Here is a 14,976-nt window from a genome sequence, read left to right on the forward strand (position 1 = left end):
TGGAAACATGCACCCTTTGTCTCTTCGGGGCTCTCTCACAACATAGGCATATGGCAGTCCACACCATACAGTGACTTTAGTGTAATGTGGCATTAAATGAAGCCTGGATTAGAACTATGTTAGACCTCAAATAGAAATGAGCTCTGAATTTAGCTTAGACCTCAAATAGAAATGAGCTCTGAATTTAGCTCACAAATTTCCAGGTCATTAGCTGTAAATGGAATCATAATTAGCGAAGGGTCATTCCAGCAGAGTTTGGGAGTAAAATGAGTTAATCTTCCAGCTTGTGGCAGACAGCTTCTTAAACTTTGAAGTGGGATTCTCTGAGACATAAAAATAGGGATATAAATACTTTGCTGGATTTTCTCCATTAGTCAAGATTGTTTAAGAGGGAAAAGTTTGCCATTGTTCTGAAATATTTTTTCCTCTCGTTAATCCACATTATTTTTAGGGAGCTTTGCCTAGGAGGAAGACTAATTCCTTATGCTTCTTCTGTCTCTTTTAGGTCCTACTACCATAGCTTTAAACTGTCACATGGAACCTTTTGGGAAGGCGAAACAGAAGTGGGCAGAGTGTTCGGAAACTGGACTGAAAATAAATTCTCCATAAAACGCTACCATCCTGTAAATGGTTCTGTCTGGATGGATTCTTTAAAGATGTGTTTTACTTCTGCTAAAAACTCAAAAACTTTGAAACATTCACTGTTCATGTCTCAAAACTTGATGGGAAAAAGTCAACATCTGAAGTATTCAAGACAAGCTTGAAGAAATAAAAGAATCCAATTGTTCTCTGGACCATCTTAGGGGGCGACGTTCCTGGAGATCCTTCAGGGTTCCTTGGGGAAAAGAACCCAAGATGGGCCTTAAAAGCCTGTCCAAAGGACGTTCTTCTGTTTGGAAAACAAAAGGAGTACCAGAGGTAGGAGACTGATGGTGCCTAGCGCTAGCGGGTCAGTGTTACTTCCTTCCTCCTTTGCCCCTTTCTTCTTCATCTCTACCCTGTCCTGCGCGTCCTCACTTTCCCACCAGCCCCCTGCTGCCCACCCTCGCTCTTCCCATCCTCCTAAACCCCCCCGCCGGTCCCGGGCCGGCGACTACGCCCACCCACCCCGAGACCGGCTTGCCGGGGTATCTTTCGAGTCCCCAGTCCCAACGCTCACGCCTTTCTGTCCGCCGCCCGCGCTCCCAGCTCCGGCCGCCCCCACGCTTCCCGGTGGGAGGAGATCACAGCCAAGGGGGCCGCCCCCGCCTGGGCCCTCCCCCTCCCCGGGCCGGCCAGACCATAAAGAGCCCAGCCCAGCCGCCGGCGCACCCATCCCTGCGGCGCCAGGACGCGAGAGCCGCCCCCGACGGCAGCCCGCACGCCGCGCTCCGCTCACCTGCGCCGCGCGCGGGAGCCCGACCCAGAGGCCGCGCGCCGCCCGCACACCCAGGCGGGACCCCCGCTGCTGTGTGACTCGCGGGCGCCCGCGGGGAGCAGGAAAAGCCAACATGCTGGCTCCGCGAGGAGCCGCCTTGCTCCTGCTGCACCTGGCCCTGCAGCCGTGGCTGGGGGCCGGCGCTCAGGCCACCCCGCAGGGTAAGTGGGCGCGAGCCGGGGCGGGGGCCACGAGCTCTGGTCCCTCGGTCACGGTCGCGGAGCCCGCCGTCCCCTTGGGCGAACGGAGAGACCAGCTCTGCGCCCTGCTCGGCCTTTGGCTCTTGGGGCCTCGCTGTGCACCATTCTGTCCGTCTGGGGCCCGAGTCAAAGCATATTGTGATTGGAGTAATTAGAGATTAGAGTTTTCGGAGATAAATAATTTGGGGGATGAAAACCTTATTTTCAGTTTATGCAAAGGCTTGGGGTTTTCTTCCAAGCCTAGGGGAGGCCCTAGACCTCGAACGCGTCCTGTCAGGAGAAGGGTGAAATGCGGATTCTGTCCTCTGAGGCTCTCTCTGGCAGGCCCTCTCCTCAGCCCTTGCAACCTTAATCCTTCGATGAGGCGGGAGAGATGTTCGCTCAGTCTGAGGCTCACATCCCCAAGAAAGGTGCGATATTACTCTACCGTCCCTGCCGCTCGCCTTTTTCTGCTCCAACTTTGCTCGGACCCCAAAGCCTCCTTTGGGAGTTGGCTTGATTTCTTGATTCTTGAGGTAAATTGAACCGGAAAGACTGAGATATGAGTCTTTGTCTATAAAGAGGTAAAAATTCAATAAATAACCCTGGATAATCAATTTTCAACCCCCCTTTGTGAAATGGGGTGAAAATAACCGTTGGACAGAAAGCACTTAAGCTTAAACAGAACTTTGGAAAGACAAAAGGGAAGCTTTTCTTAGCAAGAAAAGATTTTAAGGCTCTAACTGGCTATCCAGTGACGACCTTTATCTGATTGAAATTGATGCCCGAGATTGATTAATTACTGACTAAGGAAAGCTGGACGAGACGCACCACTTAAGGTGAAAACTGTTATTTCTAGGAGGCCAGAATGAAGAATGCCTGTGCGGGGTATTCTCAGGTCCCTTCCCCACCCGTTGCAGTAATTGCCCTTAAACTTTGCATTTTACCAAATAACTGATTTTGATGCCAGACCAGGCAACCAGAATTGTAATTTCAGAGCATACTGTACTGCTTTTAGTTTGGGTTGAAATGTTTTAAATGTTGTACCTTACAGTATTTATTCATTGTGACTTTGCTTCTAGAGAGATAAGAAAGTATGCAATGCCTTTTTAAAGAACTGAAGCATAATTGACAGATAATGTTATATCAGTTTCAGGTGTACAACGTAATTGTTTGATAATTGTATTCGTTGCAGATTATCACCATATTAAATCTAGTTAACATCCACCACTGTGCAGAGCCACAAGTTTTTTCCCTGTGATGAGAACTTTTAAGATTTACTCTCTTAGCAACTTTCAAATATGCAGTACAGTATTATTAACTATAGTCACCATCCTGTACCTGACATCCTGATTACCTGTTTATTTTATAACTGGAAGTTTGTATCTTTTGACCTTGTTCACCCATTTCACACCCCCTCATTCCCCCATGCCCCGCATCCAGCAACCACCAATCCATTTTCTGTGTCTATGAGATTGTTCTTTTTTGTTTGTTTTTGCTTCTGTTTTTAAGATGCCACATATAAGTGAGATTTTACAGTATTTGTCTTTCTGTCTGATTTAATTACACCTGGCATAATGCCTCAAAGTCCAGCCATATTGTCGTAAATGACAAAGTTTCATTATTTTTTATGACTGAATAATACTGTGTGTGTGTATATCACACACATATATACATATACATACACCACATTTTCTTTATGCATTCATCTATTGATGGACAGTTAGGTTGTTTCCATGTCTTGGCTACTGTAAATAGTGCTTAGAGGAATATGGGGGTACATAGATTGTTTCAGGTTAATGGTTTTGTTTTCTTCAGGTAAATACCCAGAAGGGGAATTGCTGGATTATATGGTAGTTCTAGTTTTAATTTTTTGAGGAACCTTCATAGTATTTTCCATACATCAACTTACATTCCCACTAAAAATGTACAAAGCTTCCCTTTTCTCCACATCCTCACCAACACTTGCTGTTTCTTGTCCTTTTGGTAATAGCCATTCTAACAGGTGTGAGGTGATATCTTGTGGTTTTGATGTGCATTTTCCCTCATGATTAGTGGTATTGGCATATTTTCATATACTTGTTGGTCATCTGTATATCTTTGGGCAAATGTTGATTCAGATTTCCTGTCACTTTTAAGTCTAATTGTTTGGGTTTTTTGCTATTGAGTTGTATGAATTCTTTATGTATTCTGGATATTGGCCTATTATCAGATATTTGATTTGCAAGCATCTTCTTCCATTCCGTATGTTGCCTTTTCATTTTGTTGACGGCTTCCTTTGCTGTGCAGAAGTGCTTTCATTTGATATTAGTCCCACTTGTTGGTTTTAGCCTTTGTTGCCTTTGCTTTTGGTGTCAGAAGGGAAGCTTTTTAAACACAATTGATAAGTTTTCTTATTGCAGACATTATTAGACAGGTTTGACCTCATGGGTATAGTATTTTTGTGTTATATAAGTTCCTGACATTTGAACGCAGTTTCATGGTGTGTTGCAGGTGTGGATTTTGCTTCTTAGAGATGCCTGTTTTATGGAAATATGAAATAAGGCTATACCATCCAAATTACTCAGCTAATTTAGTTGCCATAGGTAATCTGATTAAGTCAAGTTTCTGATAGATTCTTTTATTGAGTTAATTAGTCTTGTGTTTATCAACTCAGCTGAGTAATTTGCTTATCTCCTTTTTCCTCTGAGCTGTGTTGCTGCTCTTAGTACCATGAGTTTGACTTCCATACAGTAGTACGGTATTGGCAGCAGTGATTCACCTCTCACACTAGAACTTTGTGCTTCGATCCTGGCACTATTACTCAAGTGTAATGACATTAATAGAAAACTGTGGTGTCTCATTTCCTTCTCAAAATACTCTCCCAACTCATTACTAACTAATCCCAACTCTGCCTCTTGAGAGAGAAGCCAGTGAATTAGACAAGCCATCCAGATTGAATGTGGTAAATTTAGTCTGAGCTGAATTATGAAGTAATCGTGGTCAGAGCAAGAATCAGGAATACCAAGAGTTTAGCTCTGCGTGCAGCTCCCATTCCTTAAACACATATTTCTCTTCTGAAGATGCCTTGTCATGAATAGAACTTTTAAACATACTGCTTTATTTCTCTTTGCCCTCACTAGTGGGAATGTCAAGTTTCCAGTTCTTTGGAAACTTAAAAATTCTGTGCGCCTTTTGAAGTACAGTAGGCAGCAGTCTTCATGTTTAGAGAATGTGGGATGCTAGAAAGATCATAATTCTGCTTTATAACACTCCTAGTATTAAATTTGTTATTGTATAAGGTCCTTGGTACACATGAAAGGAACAGCACAGACCCCATCTGAAGATAGATTTTCTTTAGAAAGAGTAGACACTCTTTAGTAACTAGGTTTTTCCCTGTTTATTTTATAACTTTTATTTTTTTCTTGCAAAAGCTGTACCCATTTATTGTTTTTAAAAAATAGAAAATTGAATAAGCAAAAGAAAAGGAAATTAAAAATGTATAATTATACAACCCAGAGATAACTACTATTCATGTTAGCCTTTTATTGTATTATCTTTCATCTCTATTTCTATGCAAATCTGTATTTCAAATGGAATCATGTTTTATATATATATGTATATATATACAGTGTTATAATCTTTTTCCATTTAATAGCTCATGAACATCTTTCCATATCTCAGTTTTATTCAGCTGCCTTACCCTTTTTAATGGATAGTATTCCTCTTTTCGGGTGGACCAAAATTCATTTATCCTGCTCTAATATAGGACACTCAGTTTCCAGGGTTTTGATATTCTGAAGAACTTTTTGAACATTTGCAGTGCCCCAGGATGGTTGGGATGGCTGAAATCCCCATAATTGCTCCCAAGTCCTCCTGTCTCTGCCAAGGACAGTTTATGTTTTTGCAACAAAGTGCGAAGCCGGCGCAGCTTCAGGTCTCCCACCTCTCCCAATTAGGTTTTTGCCTAATTCCTTCCTAAATAGAAATTCTAGAATTACCACTGGTGCTGACTCTCCTTGTACCTAAATAAATCATCATGTAATCCATTATTCCTTAAAGATGAATTCCTGTAGTAGAATCAGTAAATGAAAGAGCATGAATGTCTTAGGCCTTTGATACTGTTGTTTAAACTGGCTTCAAAATGTTTATACTAGTCTATATCTTACCCACCAGTATATAGGTATCCGTTTCCCTGAATCCTCACCAACAGTGGGGTATCATTGTATTTATTGTTTTTCCAATTTGATGGTAAAAATAATATCTTATTGTTTAAGTTAGCAATTCCTTCATCATTAGTTCAGCATATGAACACTTATATATATGCTTGTTTATCTTTGTCCTTTTCTGCAAATTGTTTTCTCATGTTCTTTGCCCATTTTTCTATTGGGATGCTTATTTTATTGATTTGTAAGAGCTCTTTATTAATTATGGATACTATGACCCTTTTCAGTAACCAGATTATTGTATCCAGGAGACAGCTCTGGAGGCTGAGGTTCCCACAGACTGTGGAGTTGTTTAAACAATATTTACATAAATCAAGAGAAATACTAAGTAACTTCTAGTGAGTACTACCCAAATTTGGCCTTTGCCTTTTAAATTAACTGGACATACTCTCATAGCTTTCATAAAGTTTGAGAGAAAGTGCTGCTGGCATCATCAAAAGTAACTTAGACAAACACAAATGCAACATCTAGTTTTTGTAGACCAACTCTGTCAGTCAGGGTACAGTCAGGAAATTGAAGCCACTTTTTTTGTTTTGTTTTGTTTTTGTTTCTACATCGGGATTCCTTAACAGAGAAATATTGGGGAACTGTAAATGCACAGAGGGAACACTTCAGTCTCACAAAGGTGGCAGATTGTTTTGCTGACACTGTATCCCACCACATCGATGCTTTCTGCTGTGTTCCCCGTGTCATTTATCCCTGACGAGGAAAAGACAGTTGGCTCTGGTCCAGGAGGCACATGAGGGACCCCAAGGCGGAAATTCACTACCAGGGGACAGAAGGGATAAACTGGGAGTTCGAGATTTGCAAATATTAACTACTATATGTAAAATGGATTAAAAGAACAAATTTCTTCTGTATAGCGTAGGAAACTAAATTCAATGTCTTGTAGAACCCTATAATGAAAACGAATATATGTATATATATGTATACCAGAAATTGACATACTGTAACTGACTGTACTTCAATTTAAAAAAAAAAGGGAGAGAGAGAAACAATGACTTGGATGCTCTCATCTGCTTGTCCTAGTGGGCATTTTCAGAGCCACTTCTTCAGCCAAATGCAATTCTGGGTTTACAGATTTCCTCTTCTCTTGGGGGCTGTAACCTAGTGATGAATATTGTGCTGTTTCTCTGGTTCAAATGTCCAGCCACTGTAAGAGTGATAAAGAAGACCTGGCAAGTTTGGCAATGTGGAAAAACGATGACAATATTCATTTACTTCATAGCTTACTGTCAAATTGTCCCCCTCCAAAAAATATGCCCCAAAGTTAAATCTTCCACTAATGATCCCTTTCTCCTCCTTCTCCCCAGTCTTTGACCTTCTCCCATCCGCCAGCCAGAGACTGAACCCAAGTGTTCTGCAGCCGATCCTGGCAGACCCCACCTTGAACGAGCTCTATGTGATCTCCACCTTCAAGCTGCAAACTAAAAGCACAGCCACCATCTTTGGCCTTTACTCTTCAACTGACAACAGCAAATATTTTGAATTTACTGTGATGGGACGCTTAAACAAAGGTGAGCAAATTTACAGAAATCATTTTCTTAAAAATCCTCTCCTCCTATTCCAAGATTTGGGGTCTCCTCTCCTTAAGATGGTTCCATCCACCATTCATTTCTGTTTTCAACACCAAATTCTTCTGATTGTTCTTTTACTTATATAGTGAGGGTGAGTTGATACTGGGGGAAAAAATAAAGAATTGCTTGTACCCAAAATAACCTTTGACATCCTCCCTTCCTCGTGTCCTTCCGGACCTAGGAACATTAGGCCACTGTCATAGTCAGCTTGATCTGCTGTAATAAATACCATAGGCTAGGTGACTAAAGCAGCAGACATTTACTTCTCATAGTCCTGGGGATGGGTAAGTCCAGGATGAAGGTGCCAGCATATTTGGTTCTTGGTAAGAGCCCAGGTCCTGGCTTGTAGACAGCCACCTTCTCACTGTGTCCTCACATAGCCTTTGTTCAGTGTGTGCCTGTGGAGAGAAAGAGGGAGCTCCGTCTTCCTATTCTTATAAGGACACTAATGCCATCATGGGGGTCCCACCCTCATGACCCCATCTAAACCTAATTCCCTCCCAAAGTCCCACTCCTAATACCATCATGTTGGATGCTAGGGCTTTGATACATGAATTTAGGAGGTGCACAAACATTCAGCCCAGAACAGCCACCCACACCATTCCTGTGCTCCCTTGGAAGCATGTGGCTTAGCAGACCTAACTCCTGGCTCTGTAAGCACCTTCCTGGATTGGTGGAGACAGTACATCTCAGCAGTAGAACTATATTGAGCTGCTCACTTTTCTGCCCGTTTTGTGCCAGTAGACACAGGACTGTCACCTGTTTGGACCTTCTGCTGTCAGATGTTTGACTGTCAAAGTGAGTTCCTACATGTGCTAAGAAATGCCTTCCAAAGAGAAAGGTCGCTGTTTTTTCATCTCCTCTTCCACCCGTGCCCTGGGGACAACACCTGTTCCTGCTTACTGAGGAATGTGACAGATACACGTTCGTGCTGCCTCATGCTTTTAATAAAAAAGAAAAAAAGGACTGGCTAGATATTCCATTTTCTTCAGTTTGCTTTACTTGTTTAAAGTAGACACTTCGAGTGCTTCCGACTCTGAGTCTAATTGTGATTGAACACTCAAATCTGCAAGTGTTAGAAGCTCAAAGAAGTTCCTACTTCTTAGCTGTCATAGGACTACAGAGTTAAAAGCAAAAAGGAAAGGGGCGCTTTGATGTCAAGTTCCAGTATCCTCCTTCCCTCCTCCCATCTCACGCGTGAGTCTGCTTTCTCTGTCTGTTCCTCACGGGCTCTCCGGGGCTGTGGTGAGGTTTCAAATTATAGAAGGAGTCAGGGACCTGCTTTGTGATTCAGCAGGTGGTCCAGCCACTCCTGCTCCCTGCGCCCCACTTTCAGCCCTGATGGGGCATAACCTCGCCCGTCTCTTGGCCTTGGTTCAGACAGCCCCATCTTTCCTCCCATCTACTGAAGGAATGGCTTATCCTCCAACAAGCCAGCTACTCAGCTTGTGATCTATAAAAGCCATCCTGCTTTATCTCAAGAGCAGTAGCTTCTCATTCAGCTGTCTATTTTAGATGCACTGAAAGCCTTTCCTTTTAGCTCACTCAGCTTAGTAGCCGAAAGGCCCTCTGTAGAGTGAAAAACTCTGCTTCTAGCCATTCACTCTCACCAGATCTCACCCTCTATTTCTAAGTTGGCCATTGTGGAAAATCTGTTGCCTGGAAAAAAAAAAAAGCAACTTCCCCTGAGCTGATTCTTGCGGGGTTTGGGGTTTTTTTGGGTTTTTTTGTTGTTGGTCTTTGAGTCTAGCCTAGTTCCTTTTTTGGGGGGGGGGTGAGGGGAGATAATTAGGTTTATTTTTTTTAATGGAGGTGATGGGGATTGAACCCGGGACCTTGTGCATGCTAAGCATGTGCTCTACCACTCCACTCTCCCCTACCCCTTGAGCTGATTCTTTGTGCTCACTCTGGATAGGCTGGGGTAGTGCCGGCCATGTGGGCAGGTAGATGGGTGGGTAAGGGGGTTGTTGGTGCATTTCTTTTGAAGACTCACCAGTCATTGGAGTCAGCTGTGAATACCAGCTGATCTCCACGTCAAAGGGGAAGGACGGGGAAAGGATTGTGAACACCTCTCCACCCGCCAACCTACTAGGAAACATAAGTAGCCTTAGGAAAAATATTTCTTAAAGGGAGTCTTAGAGAATCCAGAAATAACAATTCTCAGACAACAAAGAGGAATTTATACTTGTATTAGAGTTCGGAGAGTTGAAGAATTTGACACAGAAATTTCACTGGAGCAATAGGAAAAAGTACAGATTTGCCATCACTGGTGAGTCTGAAAGTTCTAAAAAAAAAAAAAAAAAAAGGATCAGCAGCCCATTCTGACTGGAACAAGAAAGGGTGGTCGCTGGGTCCGCCAGGTCCAAGGAAAAGGCGTGGCATGTGGTTGTGCCTCCCCATTGACGTGTTCAGTGGTGGTCTGGAGCTGCACCCCACAGGCCTACATGCCTTGTGGTTGCCCAGCCTTGAATCTGAAGAAGGAGCCCAGAAACAGCAACAGAGACATCAGCGGTTTATTGGGTAGGGGATCTTACATGTCTGAAACAAAAAGTCCTGGAGGGACACCCCACCCCGGCAGGCAGGACAAGGCAGTGGTCTTTCCTATGCTAGGGAGGAGGAGGCTATCTTTTATGGGGAAATTGATGTCAGGTTGGCTCATCAGTTACCAGGGAAACCAGCAGCTGGGGCACAGCCTTCACAGTCCCTCAGGTGAATGACCATCATGAGAGCAGATGTCTCCTTTTAATAAACTAGCAGGCGGAGCCGTTCTGGCCTAAGGGTTAGGACACACTGGCTGCGGCAGGGAGTGAGCACGTTTGTGTGAGTGGGGTGCAGGTGAAGCAGGGACTGGTCCAGCAGGGGATGGACGAAGAGCAAGAGAGCAGCCCTCTTGAGTGGCCTGCCCATACATGTGGCCGTGCACCCCTGCCGTGATTGTGGACGGTGGTGGGAGAATCATCTGCCTGGAATTTGAGCCCCCATCATTCAACTGGCAAGGCTCAGCTGACCTCCTCTGCTGTTGCTTTGCATAGAAAAGACTGAAACAGAGAAAATCAAGATGTATCTCTAGCGACTTAAAATCCCAGAGTAGGAAATAGGACAGAACTTTCCGTCTATTAAAGGCCATAATTTGGGAGACGATGACTGTACAGTTTCAAAGAGCAGGATTTGGTTGTCTGGGCCCTAGATGAGCTCCTACAAGAAACTAAAGTGTGTCTCATAACGACCACAAGGAATGAGTTTGCCACTGATCTCTTTCTACTCTCACGCTCTGCCAAGTCAGCCTACCATGGCCACCTCGTCACTTGGTCAAGGTAGGCCTGACCCCAGAGACATGTAGTGGCTTCCCATCCCAAACAGAATAAAGTGCATACGCCCCTGCTGGGCATTCAGGGCTTTCCGCTGCCTGACTCCCAGCCAGCCTTGACAACTTGTCCATCCTTCCAGCCACTGTGCCGCCTGTGCTTCAGCTGGGTGGACTAACTGCCGTTCCCCGGGCCCACTCATGCTGTCTCTCCTTGTCTGTTCTTTTCCTCTTGCCCTTTGCTCCCCACAGGACATGCCCTGCACCATCTCCAGATACTGAAATCACACTCCTTGTGACACCTTCCCTTCTATGACTTTGTACCTCTAGAGGAGGCGCTGCTCTTAGTTTGCCTTGTGTGAATGACTTACAGATCTTTACTCCAGGAGGTATAAGCTCCCTTAAGGCAGGAACTGAGCATCTCTTAACTCATCTGTGTGTTTACTGCAGCCTGTAGCTCCTTTGTGCCCTGTACAAAGAAGTGATTCGTGAACAGATAGGATAGGATAGATGAAGGCTGAGAAGAGTAGCTTTGTTTAAAACGAACAAAAAAAAAAGACATACATTATTGTGGCAACTCTAGAGGTGCACGATATCTGTCACATAGTAGTTCTGGCTCAGAATCATTTTTTGAATGGATGCATGGTGAAGATCATTTAAATGAGGTTGTAAAAGAAATACAGGTAGTATTTCTGATAGACATGCTCTATCAGACTACTAGTAAAGCAGGTGGTGCGATCTTGGTAGAAATAAGCTTTCTACAAAAACCACCTGGCTTGGTAGAAGATATAGTTGATGATTTTCTTGAATCTGGCATAGAGGCAACTTTCCAGTTAGTATCCCGAGTTTGTTACAGTTAAAAATCTTAACAACTATGTCACCATGAATACAGCTCTGAATCACTCTTAGCCTCGATTTACTATCATTAAAGTGGGAATGATAATAGCTACTTCCCACGTTGATTGCAAGAACTGACTTATATGAAGTATAACATTGCTTAGATTGTGAAGCTCAGTAAAATCTCAGGTTCTTGTACTAGATGGATAGATGGATAGATGGATGGATGGCTGGATGAGAGACAGACACCTCTACTATTTAGGCAACTGTCTTCCAAAAGTGATGATTTGGTGAATTCTTGGCTTACCTTAACGAAGCTTCATCTTTCAGAAAAAGCATAAGAAGACTGCTTCTTTAGTCTTTTAAAAAAAAAAACTCTGGGGGGTGGGATTAGGTTTATTTATTTATTTTTAATGGAGGTACCTCGGATTGAACACAGGACCTCATGCATGTGTGGCATGCACTTTACCACTGAGCTATACCCACCTACCTTGCATCTTTAGTCTTGATTTGATAGCCACGTGGAAGGAACTTGGTGCTGTGGAAATGAAGGGAACCCCAAGAATTAGCTGGAATTCTGGAGAATAGAATAGAACCAGTCAAGCCTATGATAGGAGATGTCAAATAGTTCAGAGTAGTTGTTCTGAAGCCTGCAGGTTAAAGAGAGATACAGCTTGAGAGGGATGAAGGAGCTTAAAGACTAGAATTCTGAACCAAATAATGAAGGGGAAAAAATGAGATGCCTCAAACACTAATAATAATATATATGTTTATGGAGCCCTTACAAGGAACCAGGGCTGTGCTAAAGGCTTAACACTCATTTTCCTTTCAAACTTTCACAGTATTCTTAAGAGGTACCCTTGAACGAGCTCAGTTATAAAGTGGTCATATGCAGAAAGTGGAAAGAATTTTAGTAAACTTTCGGACAAGCCCCCAGAGGGTTGTATTATTATTCACACATTTTGGAATTGCCTGGAAAAGAAAGCTAGGATTATTTGAAGACAAATGGGTTTACTAAAAATAAATCATGACGCACTTTTTAATGACTTTAATGAAGTCACCCATTATACCTTTCTGAGTATTTTTTTTAAAAAGTGAGCTAGATAAATAGTACTGTTAGGGGTTGGTAAATTGCCTTAGAGCAAAATATCTGGTGGTTTCCTACAAGGCTCTACCCCAGGCATTGAACTTTTCAATACATACGTGACTTAGGTGAAAACATAGACAATATTTTATTATATTTGCAATTGGCACAAAGCTGGAAAAGACAGTTGAATATGTCAGATGCCATCATCAAGATTTACAAGATCCTACCAGGCTGACACAGTATGTCACAATCAGATGAAATTGAACAACAATAAATGTCAACCCATCCTCTAGGAGTGGAAAGTAAATTGCAGACATAGAGGACGTGGGAGACCCTATCCTAAGTGCTCTAGTCAACAACATGAAGAACCAGCCAGTGTTGAGCTCAGTGCCTGACACTTAGTTGCTCAAAAATGTTTGTTGAATGAATGAATGAACAGATATACGGATGCAACTTTTTAAAAAAGCTTCATAAACTTTAAGCTTCATACATTTTAGGCTTCATTAACATGTGCATGTGGGCAGATTAAGGGAGCTAACAGTCCCAATGTACTCTTAATTGTCCCGCCACATCTTAGAGTACTGTGTCTGGTTGTGGACATGTTTCACAGGGACCCTGTCAAGTCAGAGATTACCTTGGGAGTCACCAAACCAGCACGCCTCTGGTTCCCTTTTTTTTTTTTTTTTTAACCACCTCAAAAGTCGAAAAGTTAAAAGGAACTGGAGAAATAAAGGAGTCAGAAGACATAGAGAGATGAAAGTTGCCTTAAAATATTTGAAGAATATCATTTTGATTGAGGATAAGATTATTTCTGTCTATAGTTCTGAAGAGTAAAATTAGGACACACTGGTAGAAGTCAGAGGAAATAGATACTGGCCCTGAATTAGGAAAATCTTGGGGAGCAATCCAAAAGTGAAATGGGTTTTTCTGCAAAGTAATGAGTTCTTTGTTACTGGAAATGGGCTGGTAGAGGCTGCACTTTTATTGAAGGGATTTGTGAGGGGAGATATTAAGCTGGATGACTTATATAATGCTGGTATTCTGTGGCTCTACTAAGGCTAGAGAGCGTTCCATGGACGTTTAAATTTCTTTGCAACTCTCTCCTGTGCCATGACCTTGGGATTCTGTGTGTACTTACAGCTCTGTCGCCTACCAGATAGTTGTGTACAGTGATGTCTCATAACTTATCAAAACATGAAGCCCTTTGCAGGTGTTCAGTGTAATTGCTGCGCTTCCTTTCACTGGGTGTTTTCTTTGCTCCATGTATGCATGTGTTTGTGCGTGTGTGTTTTCTGTAAATTTTACATTGGTTTAAACGACTGTAAGAAAATTTCAAAACACACAGACTGCATTTGCCACACCTGGGAGTCACCTAGAGTACTTACAGGAAAAGCAGTTTGATGATTTACCTTTTATGTGTATTTCCAAAGCACTAAAGTTACAAAGACCGAGTGTATAGAGCATGAAGATGAGTGAAGACAAAGAAGAATGTCCCTCACAGGGGACATTACTGGCAAGAAGGCTTTTTTTTTAATGTACAGTTATTTACGAAGGGGAGGAAAGGTTGACAGCAGTGGCTTTCATCATATAGTTAAAAGTGCCAAAGAGCAAAGCCATTTGCCAAGCAAAGCAGAAAGCCCCGGATGATGTTTCCGAGTTTGCTGCTTGCAGGCCGGGTTACTCTGAACTCCTTTGCCCAAGCAGACAAAATATTATCATTTCCAGTTCTTTAAAGCTGGCACCCTGCTTCATTGCTTTGACATTCAACACATCATCATATTTCTGACTACCCAGTCCACTTTTCAAAAAGCACCTTTTGAAAATTCTTTCCCAAGATAGCAATATTTCATATCTTCACTGCTTGGGTTTGCTGCCTCATCTCCTACCAGTCATGGAGATGGCATTTAGTCAGGCAAGGCTACGTGCTTCCTGTCAGGCTGGTCCCCAGGCATGGAAATGTAGCCATAAAAACAGGCTCCAAATTCTCAAGTACACAAAGATGGTAATTTGGAAGGAAAGGATTTATATAAAGAAACCAAGTGAAACTGCTCCCCACATTTTTAAAAGATTGTGGATTTTAAAAAATCAGAATGTTGAGGGGCAGAATATAGCTCAGTGGTAGAGTGCCTGCTTAGCATGCACAAGGTCCTGGGTTCAATCCCTAGTACCTCTATTGAATAAATAAATAAACAAACCTAATTACCCCCACCAAAAAGTTTTTAAATACATTTTTTTTAAATAACAAGAGTTTAAAAATATTTTAAAAAGTAAAAAATCAGAGTGGACACATGAATATTTTATCCATTTTTTTCATTCAATAAATAGTTGTATTTGCTGTTCTCAGAGGCTCTGGCATATGGGAAAACTAGG

The 14,976-nt window shown here is 42.6% G+C and overlaps 1 protein-coding gene across 1 annotated transcript in view; it reads left to right on the top strand.

Annotated features, from left to right (window-relative positions):
* Positions 1–1,295: 1,295 nt before the first annotated feature.
* THBS4 (thrombospondin 4) overlaps positions 1,296–14,976 on the top strand; it is a 41,602-nt gene continuing 27,921 nt past the window's right edge. Inside the window, exons 1-2 of the mRNA XM_010949250.2 lie at positions 1,296–1,578; positions 7,115–7,318. Of these exons, the coding sequence (XP_010947552.2) occupies positions 1,491–1,578; positions 7,115–7,318 (292 nt within the window). The 5' untranslated portion in view covers positions 1,296–1,490. The remainder of the gene's footprint in view (positions 1,579–7,114; positions 7,319–14,976) is intronic.

Source organism: Camelus bactrianus, chromosome 3 (genome assembly GCF_048773025.1).
Source record: "Camelus bactrianus isolate YW-2024 breed Bactrian camel chromosome 3, ASM4877302v1, whole genome shotgun sequence".
NCBI lineage: Eukaryota > Metazoa > Chordata > Mammalia > Artiodactyla > Camelidae > Camelus > Camelus bactrianus.